Genomic DNA, 12,521 nt, shown 5'->3' with positions numbered 1-12,521 from the left:
CTAAGTGGAGGAGTTTGCAAGTAGGGCACACGACAGAGGTAGGCTATGATCATTGTTTTTCTAGGCCACCAGAGGACTTTCTCCCTGTCAGAAATCTGACCAAAGAGAAGCAGTTTTGGGGAACTTATTTCCTTACCATCTTTCTTTATATTCAGTCTTCTCAACTCAGAGGCCTCTACTTCTCCTTAAGAACAAGAGAGAGACGAGTGTTGAAATTGATGAAGGAGGACAGGTGGGGTTTTCTCTTCCCTGCTTCCCTGAGACTGGCTCTCCTGGGTTCTTCTTCCCAGGACAGAGGGCCCTCACCACAGGACCAGTCAGAGCAAAGCTGTGAAGGTAGGTGTATCTGTCGTTGGGACCTCCACTCACTCCTCTCCTCGCTACACAGGCCCGAGTCTGCATTCTGTTTCCTTTCCTTGGAGATCTCTTTCCAGAATCAAGGTGATGCTCTGGCTGGTGCTGTCATTTCTGCTGTGACTGACCTGCCCTCTCAGGCTGTCTGATCCTGTCCTAACCCCCTGGAATCCAGGCCACCTCCCCCTCTCCTCTTGGAGTTTGTGTATTTACCACTCGCTGGGTCAGAGCCTTTTCTTCGGAGTCCTGGAAATTAGAAATCCAAAATTAGTGCCTTAACAGTGCCCAGACTGCCCATCATCAGCACTGACAACCCCCTTCCCCTAAGTGGACACTTACCTGATTCTCCAGAGGGCACCACCTCTCTAGGGGCACCTACATGGGAGGAAAATCAGTTATCATGTACATATCCCTTATCCTCTGGGTGGAGATAAGTTACACTGTGGGGAAGGTGGATCTTACTCAGAGACTTTACGTGTGACTGGGGTGACTGGAGCAAGGCAGCCACCACCCACCAGCCACTGTAGGAATGCTTGTCTAGTGTTTACAGGTCATTCAAATTCCCACAAGAAGCCAGAAATCCAGGTTTTTACATCAACATCTTGATTATAAGAAAGGCTGGCAACTCTTGTAGTCCATGGAATCAAGATGTCATTGTTTGTGAGACATGACATTATTTCACATATCACTATGTAAGGAAAAGCCACTGCCAATTTTAATTATAAGTTGCCAGTAATTTTAAGATGCATCCTGATTTCTGAGATGTCTAAATGTGAAAAAGTATGAGTTGATGAAATGTAACAACAATAATAATAATAACAATAAGATGACTCTATGAGACATAAAACACATCTGCACACATGTGGTCACCAGTTTGCAGCCTGTGCCTGTTCTTGACTATGCAAGATACAGGTGATGACACCCAGGCACGTGGACCCAGCCCCACTAGGCTCTGAGTTGGTGGAAGCCCAGATGGGCTGCACACTGGGAACCCCAGCCCCATACCCTGAGTGTTGACCTTGTCTGGGCTGCTGAGGCTGATGTGAGCCTTATGTAGTTGTCCCAAGCTGCAGCTTCCCCATTAATCTCGTCTACAGTGGCCTACCCACCCCATTTATCCTGATTCTTGGTGACTATTCTAGTTCCTGGTGGCCTCTCTCCTGGCCTGTCCAATCCTTCCACTCAAGGGCAGGCAGGACCCCGTATAGCCACTACCAGCAGCAGTCACCATGCCTGCACACTTTCCATCCTTCAGGTCAGCCCCAGGACATAGTACCAGAAGGGGGCACTCAGCACATGACAATAAGCATGCTGAACTGTTTTAGGGCTACTATGCAAATAGAAAACATTATCTGCAAGTTACTTAAGGGTGGACGGTATGGAGGGTACATACCTACTAGGAAAAGATGAAATGAGACCAACTCCAAGAATGTAATTTACTAAGAAGCTCCAATGTCTTGGGGGGGGGAGGGAGTAATTCACAATTCTGTGGTGATATCTATGTTTTCTACAGTAAATAGGAATTACTTTTATGATGAGAAAAACATATTTTTAAAGATTTTGTTTTTAAGTAATCTCTACACCCAATGTGGAGTTTGAACTCACCTTGAGATCAAGTCACATGCTCCATTACTGAACGAGCCAGGCACTCAAGAAACATTTTTTTAAAATATTTATTTATTTATTTGAGAGTGGCGTAGAGGGAGAGAGAATCTCAAGCAGGCTCCTCAATGACCAGTGTCATTGCAGGGCTCGATCTTACGACCTTAAGAGCATGACCTGAGCCCTAATCAAGATTTGGATGCTTAACTGACTGAGTCACCCAGGCACCCCCAAAAACATTTTTAAATATTTGTAAATGTAACAGTTTCTCTCTCTCATTTTACACCCAGTGAAACTATTCTTATACTACCTGAGTAATTAAAAACATTTTTCTAAACCAAGTAATACTTGTTTTTGTGAGAAAAAAAAAAAAAAGGAAGGAAAGAAAATTAGAAAATCCAGTTAAGCAAATAAAACAGTGTAATTATTACTCACAATGCTACCACCCAGAGGCAGCCATGGGTAATATCTTGATGCAGAAATTAAAATATTTCATTTACATTTCTTAGAAGGTGTATGTGTTTCTTGTTGGTTTTCTTGGGTTATTATCAGGTGTTAGGAGACTACATAGGTAGGGGCATAGAAATATTGGATTAAAGAAAATCAAGATTTTTTTTTAAAGTAATCTCTACACCCAATATGGGGCTTAAAATCACAACCCCAAGATCACAAGTCATGTACTGTACTAACTGAGGCAGGCAGGCGCCCCATGGATTAAACAAAGTTAAATGGGTTTTCTTGTCTGCAGTATGCAGTTTTTAGGCTTTTTGGCAAACTGGTTCATTCCTACAAATTGTTCTCATTTCATCAAAGTGCTACCAAGCCAAGTGCCATAATGTTTGTATCTCCTTACTGTAATAATCATGATGCCTGGAGATCATTATTCCATAACATGAGTTTTTTTAGAAATCGGATCCTTAATTTTCCTGTACCCCTGTAAACAGCCCACTATTCCAAGACACTGGGTACTAATCATGTTCCATTTTTCTGGCTGGAAGTTCAGGCGCAGAAAGATTGGGTGACTGACCTAAGTCACCCTACAAGTCAAGGTTATAGTTTGGAAGAGAATCTGAGACAGCCTCACCATGGTAGAAAATGCTTGCCCCCATCACCATCCACCAGTGTTCTAACCATTCATCTTGTCATAACTCTAATATTTTTCTAGCATTTCTCAGCTATGAAACACCCTCATAAACTTGTTTCTGTCCAACAAAGCCCAAAGGCCTCATGTCCTTTGTGTAATTCTTTTCTCCAAAGCCACTGGACAATGACTTACCTCCGTAGAGCTGAAGCTCATCCTTCAAGAGGTCAGGTTCCTCATGCTCAGTACCTGAGTGGAGATAACCCCCCTTTAGTTAGCTATCCCGTCACAGCACCCCAGGGCAGCTTCCATCTCCCACCTAGCCAAAGCCTTAAAAAGTAAGCACAGTCCTTGTTTGCACTGGAGGTGAGCCGGGCAGTCTTCAAGAGGCAAGACAGCCTTATGAGTACTTTCTCTTTACCTTGTCTGACTCCCCCCACACACCCAAAGGTGACTGTGGTTGGTTTCCTGACAAATAATTGAGGGTCTGAGTGGACCTGGGCCTCCTTCAAAGTCAATAGTAAGAGTTGTCATTTATTGAGCACTTACTAGGTATCTATATAGAACTAAGTTATTTATTTATTTATTTATTTATTTATTTATTTATTTATTTTAAAGATTTTTTTAAAAAATTATTTATTTATTTATGAGAGACAGAGAGAGAGAGGCAGAGACACAGGAGGAGGAAGCAGGCTCCATGGAGTGTGCCCAATGTGGGACTCCAACACAGGACTGCAGGATCACGGCCTGAGCTGAAGGCAGACGCTCAACCACTGAGCCACCTAGGCGTCCCTATTTTAAAGATTTATTTATTAGAGAGAGAGAGCATGCACAGATGGAGAGGGTAAAGGAGAGGGAGAAGCAGACTCCCTGCTCAGCAGGGAGCCTGACATGGGGCTCCATCCCAGGACCTGGGAATCATGACCTGAGCCAAAGGGAGATGCCTAACTGACTGAGCCACCCAGGCACTCCAAGAACTCCAAGAATATATTAAACTATATTTAATATTTCATTAGATCCTTATGGAAATCTTGTGCAGAAGTTATTAGTATCTCTCCCTCCCAATTTTATGGGTAAGGAAACTGAAGCTCACAAAATTAAATTATTCCCTGAAGGTCACACAGCCAATAAGTAGCAATTCCAAAGCCCAGATAGATCTGTCACCAAAGTCTACAATCCTAATCACTTTTTAAAAAATTATTTATTTATTTGAGGGAAACCACAGGAGCATGAGCACATGCATGAGTAGTGGGAGGGGCAGAAGGAGATAATCTTTGAGCTGATTCCCCACTGAGCAAGGAGACTGACTAGGGGCTCGATCACATAATCCATGAGATGATAACCAGAGCTGACACCAAGAATCCGATGCTTAACTGACTGAGCCACCCAGGCGCCCCCTAATCACTTTTATCTTCAGAAATAGAACCCAGAACTCAACTTCAGCTTCAAGGTCAGCATTTATTAAGCATGTCATGTGTGCTAGGTTCTGTCCTAGGCATTAATCCAGGCTCTTTCCCCCATGCTCTTTTCTTCCTAAAATGCATTTAGGCCAAAATTTACTTAAAATTTTTATTTTTGCCAAAATTTTCTCCTGGTTGTAAAAATAGAACATGCCCATTGTATAATATTTATAGTATAGGACAGATCAAAAAAGTGAAAATAAAAATCACCCATAATTTAACCATCCAGAAATAACCACTACTAACATTTTGCTATTTTTCCTTCCAGCTTATTTATAACCACATATGTGTGAATTTTTACAGGGTATACATGAGATCAGACGAATCATATGATTTGACATCTTTCTTTTTTCACTTCAGAGATATGTGAATAACAGAGCTGTAGTCAAGACAGGGTGTACTTTGCTGTTGTTGGACACTAGGCTGCTTGCTACTGATGCCTCACTATAAACCATGCTGTTAGGGGCGCCTGGGTAGCTCAGTGGTTCAGTGTCTGTCTGTGTCTCCGGGTGTGATCCTGGAGTCCTGGGATCGAGTTCTGCATTGGGTTCCTCACAGGGAGCTTGCTTCTCCCTCTGCCTATGCCTCTGCCTCTGTGTGTGTGTGTGTGTGTGTGTGTGTGTGTGTCTCATGAATAAATAAAATATTTAAAAAAATAAAAAATAGGGGCAGCCCCGGTGGCGCAGCGGTTTAGCGCCACCTGCAGCCTTGGGTGCGATCCTGGAGACCTGGGATCGAGTCCCACGTCAGGCTTCCTGTATGGAGCCTGCTTCTCTCTCTGCCTGTGTCTCTGCCTGTGTTTCTGCGCCTCTCTCTCTCTGTGTCTCTATGAATAAATAAACAAAATCTTTAAAAAAAATTTTTAAATAAATAGATAAATAAATAAATAAATAAATAAATAATAAACCATGCTGTGAGGAACATCCACACATAGGCATGCTCAATCCCACTGAGAAACTCAACAGTGAGCTGAGTGGGCAAAGGAGAAATGGTGAGGCCTATTGTCTACTGGGCTAGCTGTCCCTGGGGTGGGTGTCCAGCCTCCTTGAGTTGGCTGACATTTTCCAGTTACTCCTGGGTGCTGATCCTCATCACTGCTCTCTGCAGGGAACAGATAGAAGCTATAGGAGAACCTAGGTCTGGAACAAGCCTGAAATACATTGGTTCTGAGGTTCTCAGAATTTAACTTATGTGAGGAGTGTGACCTGGAGGAAAGAGAGCTCTTTGGGGGATGGGAGGCATAGGAGAGCTACCACAAACTTTCTGTGTCATCTTGGACAAATCATTTAATATTTCCACTGCTACTTTCATGAAGTAAGACAAGATCATCCAAGGTATCATATTATAAGCACAGGGCTGTGTCATCTCAGTGTTCCCACAACATCATGCTGACTGTTTGCTCCCACCTGGAAGGCTCTTCCCATTTGTCTCTTTTATCTTGAAGCTTAAGAGGTAGAAAGGCTTTTCCAACTGCCCCAGGTCACACTCATCTTTGGCCTCCCTCATCTGGAATTATATAGCATTAACTGTGCTTGATACTGTGGACATGAGGGCCAGTGGTGGTGGTGTCCATCTCTCCAACCATCTTAAGCTCCTGATGGACAAGGCCTGGGTCCTTACTGTTCTAAGAGTGCCTGGAGGAGGAGCCTGATCAAGACTTGAAGAATGACAGTCTTGTTTGCACTCTTGGACCGGTCATCATTGCAAGAAATTCCTGGTTTCAGGTCCAGAGGACTCCCTTTTCCTTAGAATGATCAAGATGGCTCTGGCAATGCCTAGGTCCCTCAGTGTACTTGGGAAGCTCTTGCTCAGTTGTGGATAAATTTTAAATTTCCAGGAAGCCAGATTAACTGTGCTTTAAAATCTGTGCATATGTGATCTCGGCTAGATACAGAGAAAAAAGTATCAGGAAGTACATCAAGATTACAACAGCAGTGTTTATCTCAGGAGATAGAGGATTTTGGTTCGCTCCTGTTTTCTTCTTTTCTGTATTTTATTAGATTAATCAATGTTAAAAAAAAAACAGGCTTTTTCATTGCATTTTGCAAAATATCAAACAATACAGAAAATGAAAGCAAAAATTACTCCAAATTCTATCTGCCAGGGACAACTCCCATCAACATGCAAATGAACATTATTTTAGCTTTCTCTAGGACATAGTCATAATACATAATTTTTTTTTAAGTAGGCTCTATGCGCAGTATGGACCCTAATGAGGCACTTGTACTCATGACCCTGAGATCAAGGACTGAGCTGAGATCAAAATTACTTTTTATGAAAGGTATTACAGAATTATAGGCTGTATAAAAAGAGGACAACTTTTGTATATACTCTCTAATTCAATTTCATAAAAAATTAAGCTTGGCAGAAAGAGTCATAGTTTGTTGCTCATGCCCCCAGTATCCATCCCAAAGCCTGGCACATAGTTGGTGCTCAATAAATATTTATTGAATAAATGTAAGGAAATACACTAATATATGTATTTAGTGGTTATCTCTGGGTGACAGAGCAAAGGATGGTTTTCTTCTTCTTTCTACTTCCTTATATGCTCCATATTTTCTACAGTATTCTTATGTGTAATCTTCCACAATCAAAAGTTTTTTGTTTTTTTTTAGAAAGTCTGTAAGCAGGAGAAGGGGCAAAGGGAGAGAGAGAGAGAGGATCTTCAAGCAGACCCTATGCCAAGCAAGGAGCCCATCTCGGGGCTCAATCTTATGACCCTGAGATCATGACCTGAGCCAAAACCAAGAGTCAGACACTCATCCAACTGGGCCACTAAGGTACCCCTCTCTTCCTTTTCTTAATAACATTTTCTTTTCTCTAACTTACTTTATTGTAAGAAAACGAGATACAGAATATGTATCAATCACTGTTTATGTTTTCAGTAAAGCATCCAGTGAACAGTAGGCTTTAGTAACTAAGGGTTGAAGGAGTCCAAAGTTACAGGCAGATTTCAACTGTGTGGGGAGTCAGGGTCCTTAGCCCTTGTGTTGTTCAGGGGTCAATTATACTTTTTATTTATTTTTTTAAAAGATTTTATTTATTTATTCATAAGAGACCAGAGAGAGAGAGAGAGAGGCAGAGACAGAAACAGGCTCCATAGAGGGAGCCCGACATGGGACTCGATCCCAGGTCTCTGGGATCACGCTCTGGGCTGAAGGCAATGCCAAACCACTGAGCCACCTGGGCTGCCCTCAATTGTACTTTTTAATGAGGGCAGTGGCTTCCTTTCCAGTCCATGAGGAGGTTGGCTACAGATAAACCCACTGGGCCCACCAACCACTCTCTTTCCTCTGTCTAGAGAAATAAGCATAGATTTTATGGTCTTGAGCCTCAGTCTCATGATTTGAATGTGAGGATGTGATGCCAGGGCTCTGCAAGCATTTTTTAGGATTTAGCCTGAGAATTCTTTCTTCATATAAAACCTTAGGCCCAAGCCCACTCTGTAAAGCAGATCTTAGTGCAGGCATTCTGACGGAAGAGTAGACCAGAGCCTACCCCTTAGAACCCCTGAGTCCTAGGAAGACCTCCAGGGACCCTGAATTGGTTACTGAGCCCTCTGACAGCAGGTTAGCCTCCACATGCCTCAATTTCCTCACCTGTAAAATGGGGATAATAGCACCTTCCTCAGTGGGTCTCTATGAGAATTAACTGAGTTATTACATGTAGAGTGCTTGGAACAGTACCTGGCACATAGTACATGTTCAGTAAATGCTAGCCATGATGTTGCTGCTGCTACTACCAATTCAGCCTCTCATTTTGAATTAAAAGAATAAAAATGAAAGGACATTCTTTCTCTTGGAGAACAATGTGGCAATTTGTAATCAAGACCCAATGGAAGATGTACATTCCTGAAGGACTCATGGGGGAATTGATGCTAAAGACACAATTTGTGTGAAAAATTCAAAAAGCAAAAGCCTTTGAGCAAGGATGCTTATGAGCATGGTAAACTGGTGGTAAGGTTGGTGGATAATCCTAACAGTTGTTTTTTAGAGCTTTTACTATGTGCTAAATGCTAAAAGTTTACATGTGTAAATGTAATCCTCACAATAATCCCATGAGGTAGTAACTTCTGTTACCATCCCCAATTTACAGAGGAGGACCCCCAAGGCATATAGGGTTTAGCAATTTACCCAAGGACACAGCTAGGGAGTAGCAAAGAAAGGGTTGAGACCAGGTAGGCTGCTTGAGCAGACAGGTGCATTGAGGTCAACACCAGAGTGCTCCTGATAAACCTGAATGTTACTTTATATGAGATGCAGCCACTCGAGGCTTTTTGGTAAGCATGAATCTTAGCTGCAGAGATATTACAGAATAACATGTCAGAATGCCCAGGATATGAGAGCAAAAAATTTTATTTTATTCATTTTTTTAAAAAGATTTTATTTATTTATTCATGAGAGACAGAGAGAGAGAGGCAGAGACACAGGCAGAGGGAGAAGCAGGCTCCCTGCGGGGAGCCCGATGTGGGACTCTATCTTGGGACTCCAGGATCACACCCCAAGCCCAAGGCAGATGAGCCACCCAGGCATCCCAAGAGGAAAAACTTTAAACAGAGGACAAAACTGTCTGTATGGTCAGTTATAACTGTGTACAAATCATGTGTACTGATAGGTGGTGTCTGGAAGGGGATACGGAAAAAGAGAATTAAAGTATCAAGGTTGGAGATTATGGGGCATTGTTTTTCCATGTAAATGCTTTTCTTGAATAATACTGTGAACATATATATATATATATATATATATATATATACACACACATATATACATATATATAAATATTACTATACCTGAGGAAGAGGATGAGGAGGAGGAGGAGGAAGATGAGGAGGAGGAAGAGGTAGAAGACTTGTGTCTCTTAGGTTGTTCTTGGGAAAGGAGTCCAGCCTCCCTGTCTGGCTTGTAGAAATCCGTCTCTTTATCTAGGAAGCACATATAGAAAACGATGAATGTTCTTTCCCTTCCCGCCCCAGTGACCACCAAGAGCTCCCCAGGCATCTACTTGGACTTGGAGGTCAGGAATGACCAGATTCTCTAGACACTTTCCCTAAACTCGTAGGGCCAATGGAAGGTACAGAAGATCAGAGCTCTCAGAGGCCCTAGAGGCTCTAGGAAGCCTCAAGGCACAAATTTCTCTGAATATAGAGACCAGAGAGCCTTCTAAGCCCCCTATTCTGCCCAGAGGCCACTAAATTGTGTACAATAGTTGTCAATTTAGGATGCAGTATAAATTATAGGGCAGAGATGATCTGGTCAAATGAATCTTCTCATTAACCATTCTGGAGTAGCACAGGAACCTTCCTGCCTTCTGAGGACCCTCACTAGTGCCAACCCAAACCTCCAGAGCCCTCTTGAGATTTGGGGAGCAAATGAAGGTCCCCAAAGCTATAAAGTTCTAGGGGATGGACTGAACCAAGCATATGTGTACGTGTGTGAGGAAAATATTACTTCTCCAGAGGATTCAACTGTGACTTGAGCCATTATGCCACATGAGAGGAACAGATCTTCAGTTCCACCCACTGCTGGACTCTACCTCCCATGTGGCTTTGCCCAGAGGGTGAGAGAAGGCCAACATACAGTCTAGGTCTTCTGTTTCTGCATGGACTCGACTGTCATCTTGAGTCTGGGAGGAAGGTCCTGAAGTTTCCATGGTTTTCCCTGGAGGAATAACAATAATAAGTAATTAATGAATGTCACCTTAGTTAATCCCCTTAACATAGAAAAAGATTGGCAAAGAAAGAAAAAAATGACAAGTGGGTGGCTCATTCAGTTAAGCATCTGCCTTCTGCTCAGGTCATGATCCCAGGGTCCTGGGATACAGACAGCAAGACAGTATTGGGTTCACTGCTCAGTGGGGAATCTGCTTCTCCCTCTCCCTCTGCCCTTCCTCACTGCCCCTGCCTCATGTGTGTGTGTGTGTGTGTGTGTGTGTGTGTGTGCTCTGTCTCTCAAATAAGTAAATGAAATCTTTAAAAAAATAAAAAAAATAAAGTGTCCTTAAATGTAAGGATACTGTGATTTTTATGATGAAATTACATGATGTCTGGCACTTTCTTCAACATAATCTTGCTGAGGAGACTGAGGGCATAGGTAGAGATACAAATAAACACATACCATGAGTTAATAGTTACTGGAGCTATATCAAAATATAAATACCAATACTGGTGGTATTATGGGTATTTTTAGCTTCTTATTTTCATTTTACATTTTCTAAATTTTTAACAGTATTGTTCTCATTGTAATAAAATCGCCAATAATTTTTCCTTATGTACTTAAAAATGTAATATGCCAATATCTTGTTTCAGTGTAGTACTTCATTGATGAGGGAGAAGGCCAGCTGGGGACAAAGCACCAGCTGATACCCTGCAAGATCCTCCCCACTCCCACCCTGGCCACTCCTGGGTGGGATATGAGTGACATTCCTCCAGGAAGTTCCCAACCGTCTTAATGTTAATGCCTTGCTAAGAGGGAAAAACAACATGACAATGGCAAGGCCTCCAAATCCTGTGAGTCTTCCTTAGCATCTGAAAATCCTTCTGAAATCTCTCTTTTCCCTACCTCCCCCAACTTCCAAGTATATAATCAGCCACCCCTCACAAGCTTGGGGCAGTAGCTCTTCCTGCCCAAGGGTCCTGTCTTGGGCTTTAATAAAACCACCATTTTAAACAAAAGACATCTCAAGAATTCTTTCTTGGTCATTGGCTCCGGACCTCACCCCACGAAACCTCACCTATGTTTCAAAACTACATCATTGATGGTCTTTCCAAGGATTTATCTGAACCTGGTCATAAACCAGTTAAGTAGGAATTGGGATTACCTGCTCCTCACAGTTGAATTATAATTTCTAGACAACGAAATTTCCCCAAAGATTGTCTTATTTGACAATTACAATAACTCTGCAAGGTATGTTTTATTATTCCTGTTTTATAGAGGCACCAGAACCCATAGTCTATCTAATACACCCCAAGATGTTGGTCTAGGGCACAAAACAAAACAAAAAAAGGCCACCCTGGCGTTCAGCCCTGCTGGAATGCCTGTCAGGATTAGGGATGCAAGCAGTGAAGGTAAGGGCAGGAAGCAGGCACTTGAAGGTGAAGAGCAAAATTTGGGAACCTGTCCCTTCAGGACACTACACTCTGTATGTACCTTCCCAAAATTGTGAGAGGAGCTAGAGGCAACTATGGAGGCTGGCCTCCAGGTGAGGCTACAAGAAGGCCCTAACTGTGGCCTTGGAAAATCCAAATGGCCAACTTCCGTCAGCTAATGCTCTCCCCTGGGGAAAATACATGAAGTGGAGCTCCCCTCCAAAGCCTTTATTTTAGTTGGGCACATGGCCAGCCAGCTAGAGACTACCAGCATCCCTTGAAGCTGAGTGTGGCCATTTGACTACATTCCTGCCAATGGAATATGGGTGGATAGGATATGCATGGTGGTGAGCCCAGAACTGTTTAATGGTTCTCCAGTAAAAAGAAAAAAGTACACATACATGCGCGCGCACACACACACACACACACTCACACAATTTGTTATATATTTTGCTGATATAAAAAATGTATAGCATACAGTTCACAAATAATAAAATATACAGTACTCTTTATTGCAAATTCCACATACCTGGAATTTCAGTGGGCTTTGGAATTTCTTGCAAAACCCACTCTCAGTTTTTATAAGTCCATTGCCAACAACAGTGTCACAGAATCAGACTATTGATGAATTTTTTATTACTACCAGGTTCAGCAAAAAAGTTGCCAATATCAATGATAGAACAGGAGTACTTCCCATGTGAATGTTAGCTGCTGTTTTCTTTCACATTAACAAGACAAAAGTGAATCAACTAAGGCATTTGTTTGGGGCAAACTATTGCCCCAAACTATTGTGGTGCCCCACAAATTCTTTTTCTTATAATGAGAACTTTTAAGATCTATTCTTTAAGAGGCACCTGGGTGGCTCAGTGGTTGAGCAACTGCCTTTGGCTCAGGGCGTGATCCCAGAGTCCTGGGATCCAGTCCCACATCGGGCTCCCTG

General features: G+C 42.5%; 1 protein-coding gene across 4 annotated transcripts in view; it reads right to left on the bottom strand.

The window, feature by feature from the left end:
* The window catches only part of TMEM40 (transmembrane protein 40), a 43,264-nt gene that overhangs the window by 17,057 nt on the left and 13,686 nt on the right, over positions 1-12,521 (bottom strand). For all 4 annotated transcript variants that reach the window (XM_077857746.1, XM_077857747.1, XM_077857744.1 and 1 more), the window contains exons 2-7: positions 10,074-10,154; positions 9,287-9,418; positions 3,233-3,286; positions 694-729; positions 568-600; positions 137-184 (exon numbers count right to left, since the gene is read on the bottom strand). In XM_077857746.1, the coding sequence (XP_077713872.1) occupies positions 137-184; positions 568-600; positions 694-729; positions 3,233-3,286; positions 9,287-9,418; positions 10,074-10,146 (376 nt within the window). In that variant the 5' untranslated portion in view covers positions 10,147-10,154. The remainder of the gene's footprint in view (positions 1-136; positions 185-567; positions 601-693; positions 730-3,232; positions 3,287-9,286; positions 9,419-10,073; positions 10,155-12,521) is intronic.

This window comes from Canis aureus, chromosome 19 (genome assembly GCF_053574225.1).
Source record: "Canis aureus isolate CA01 chromosome 19, VMU_Caureus_v.1.0, whole genome shotgun sequence".
In the NCBI taxonomy this organism is placed as follows: domain Eukaryota; kingdom Metazoa; phylum Chordata; class Mammalia; order Carnivora; family Canidae; genus Canis; species Canis aureus.
This window is presented reverse-complemented; position numbering and strand designations above follow the sequence as displayed.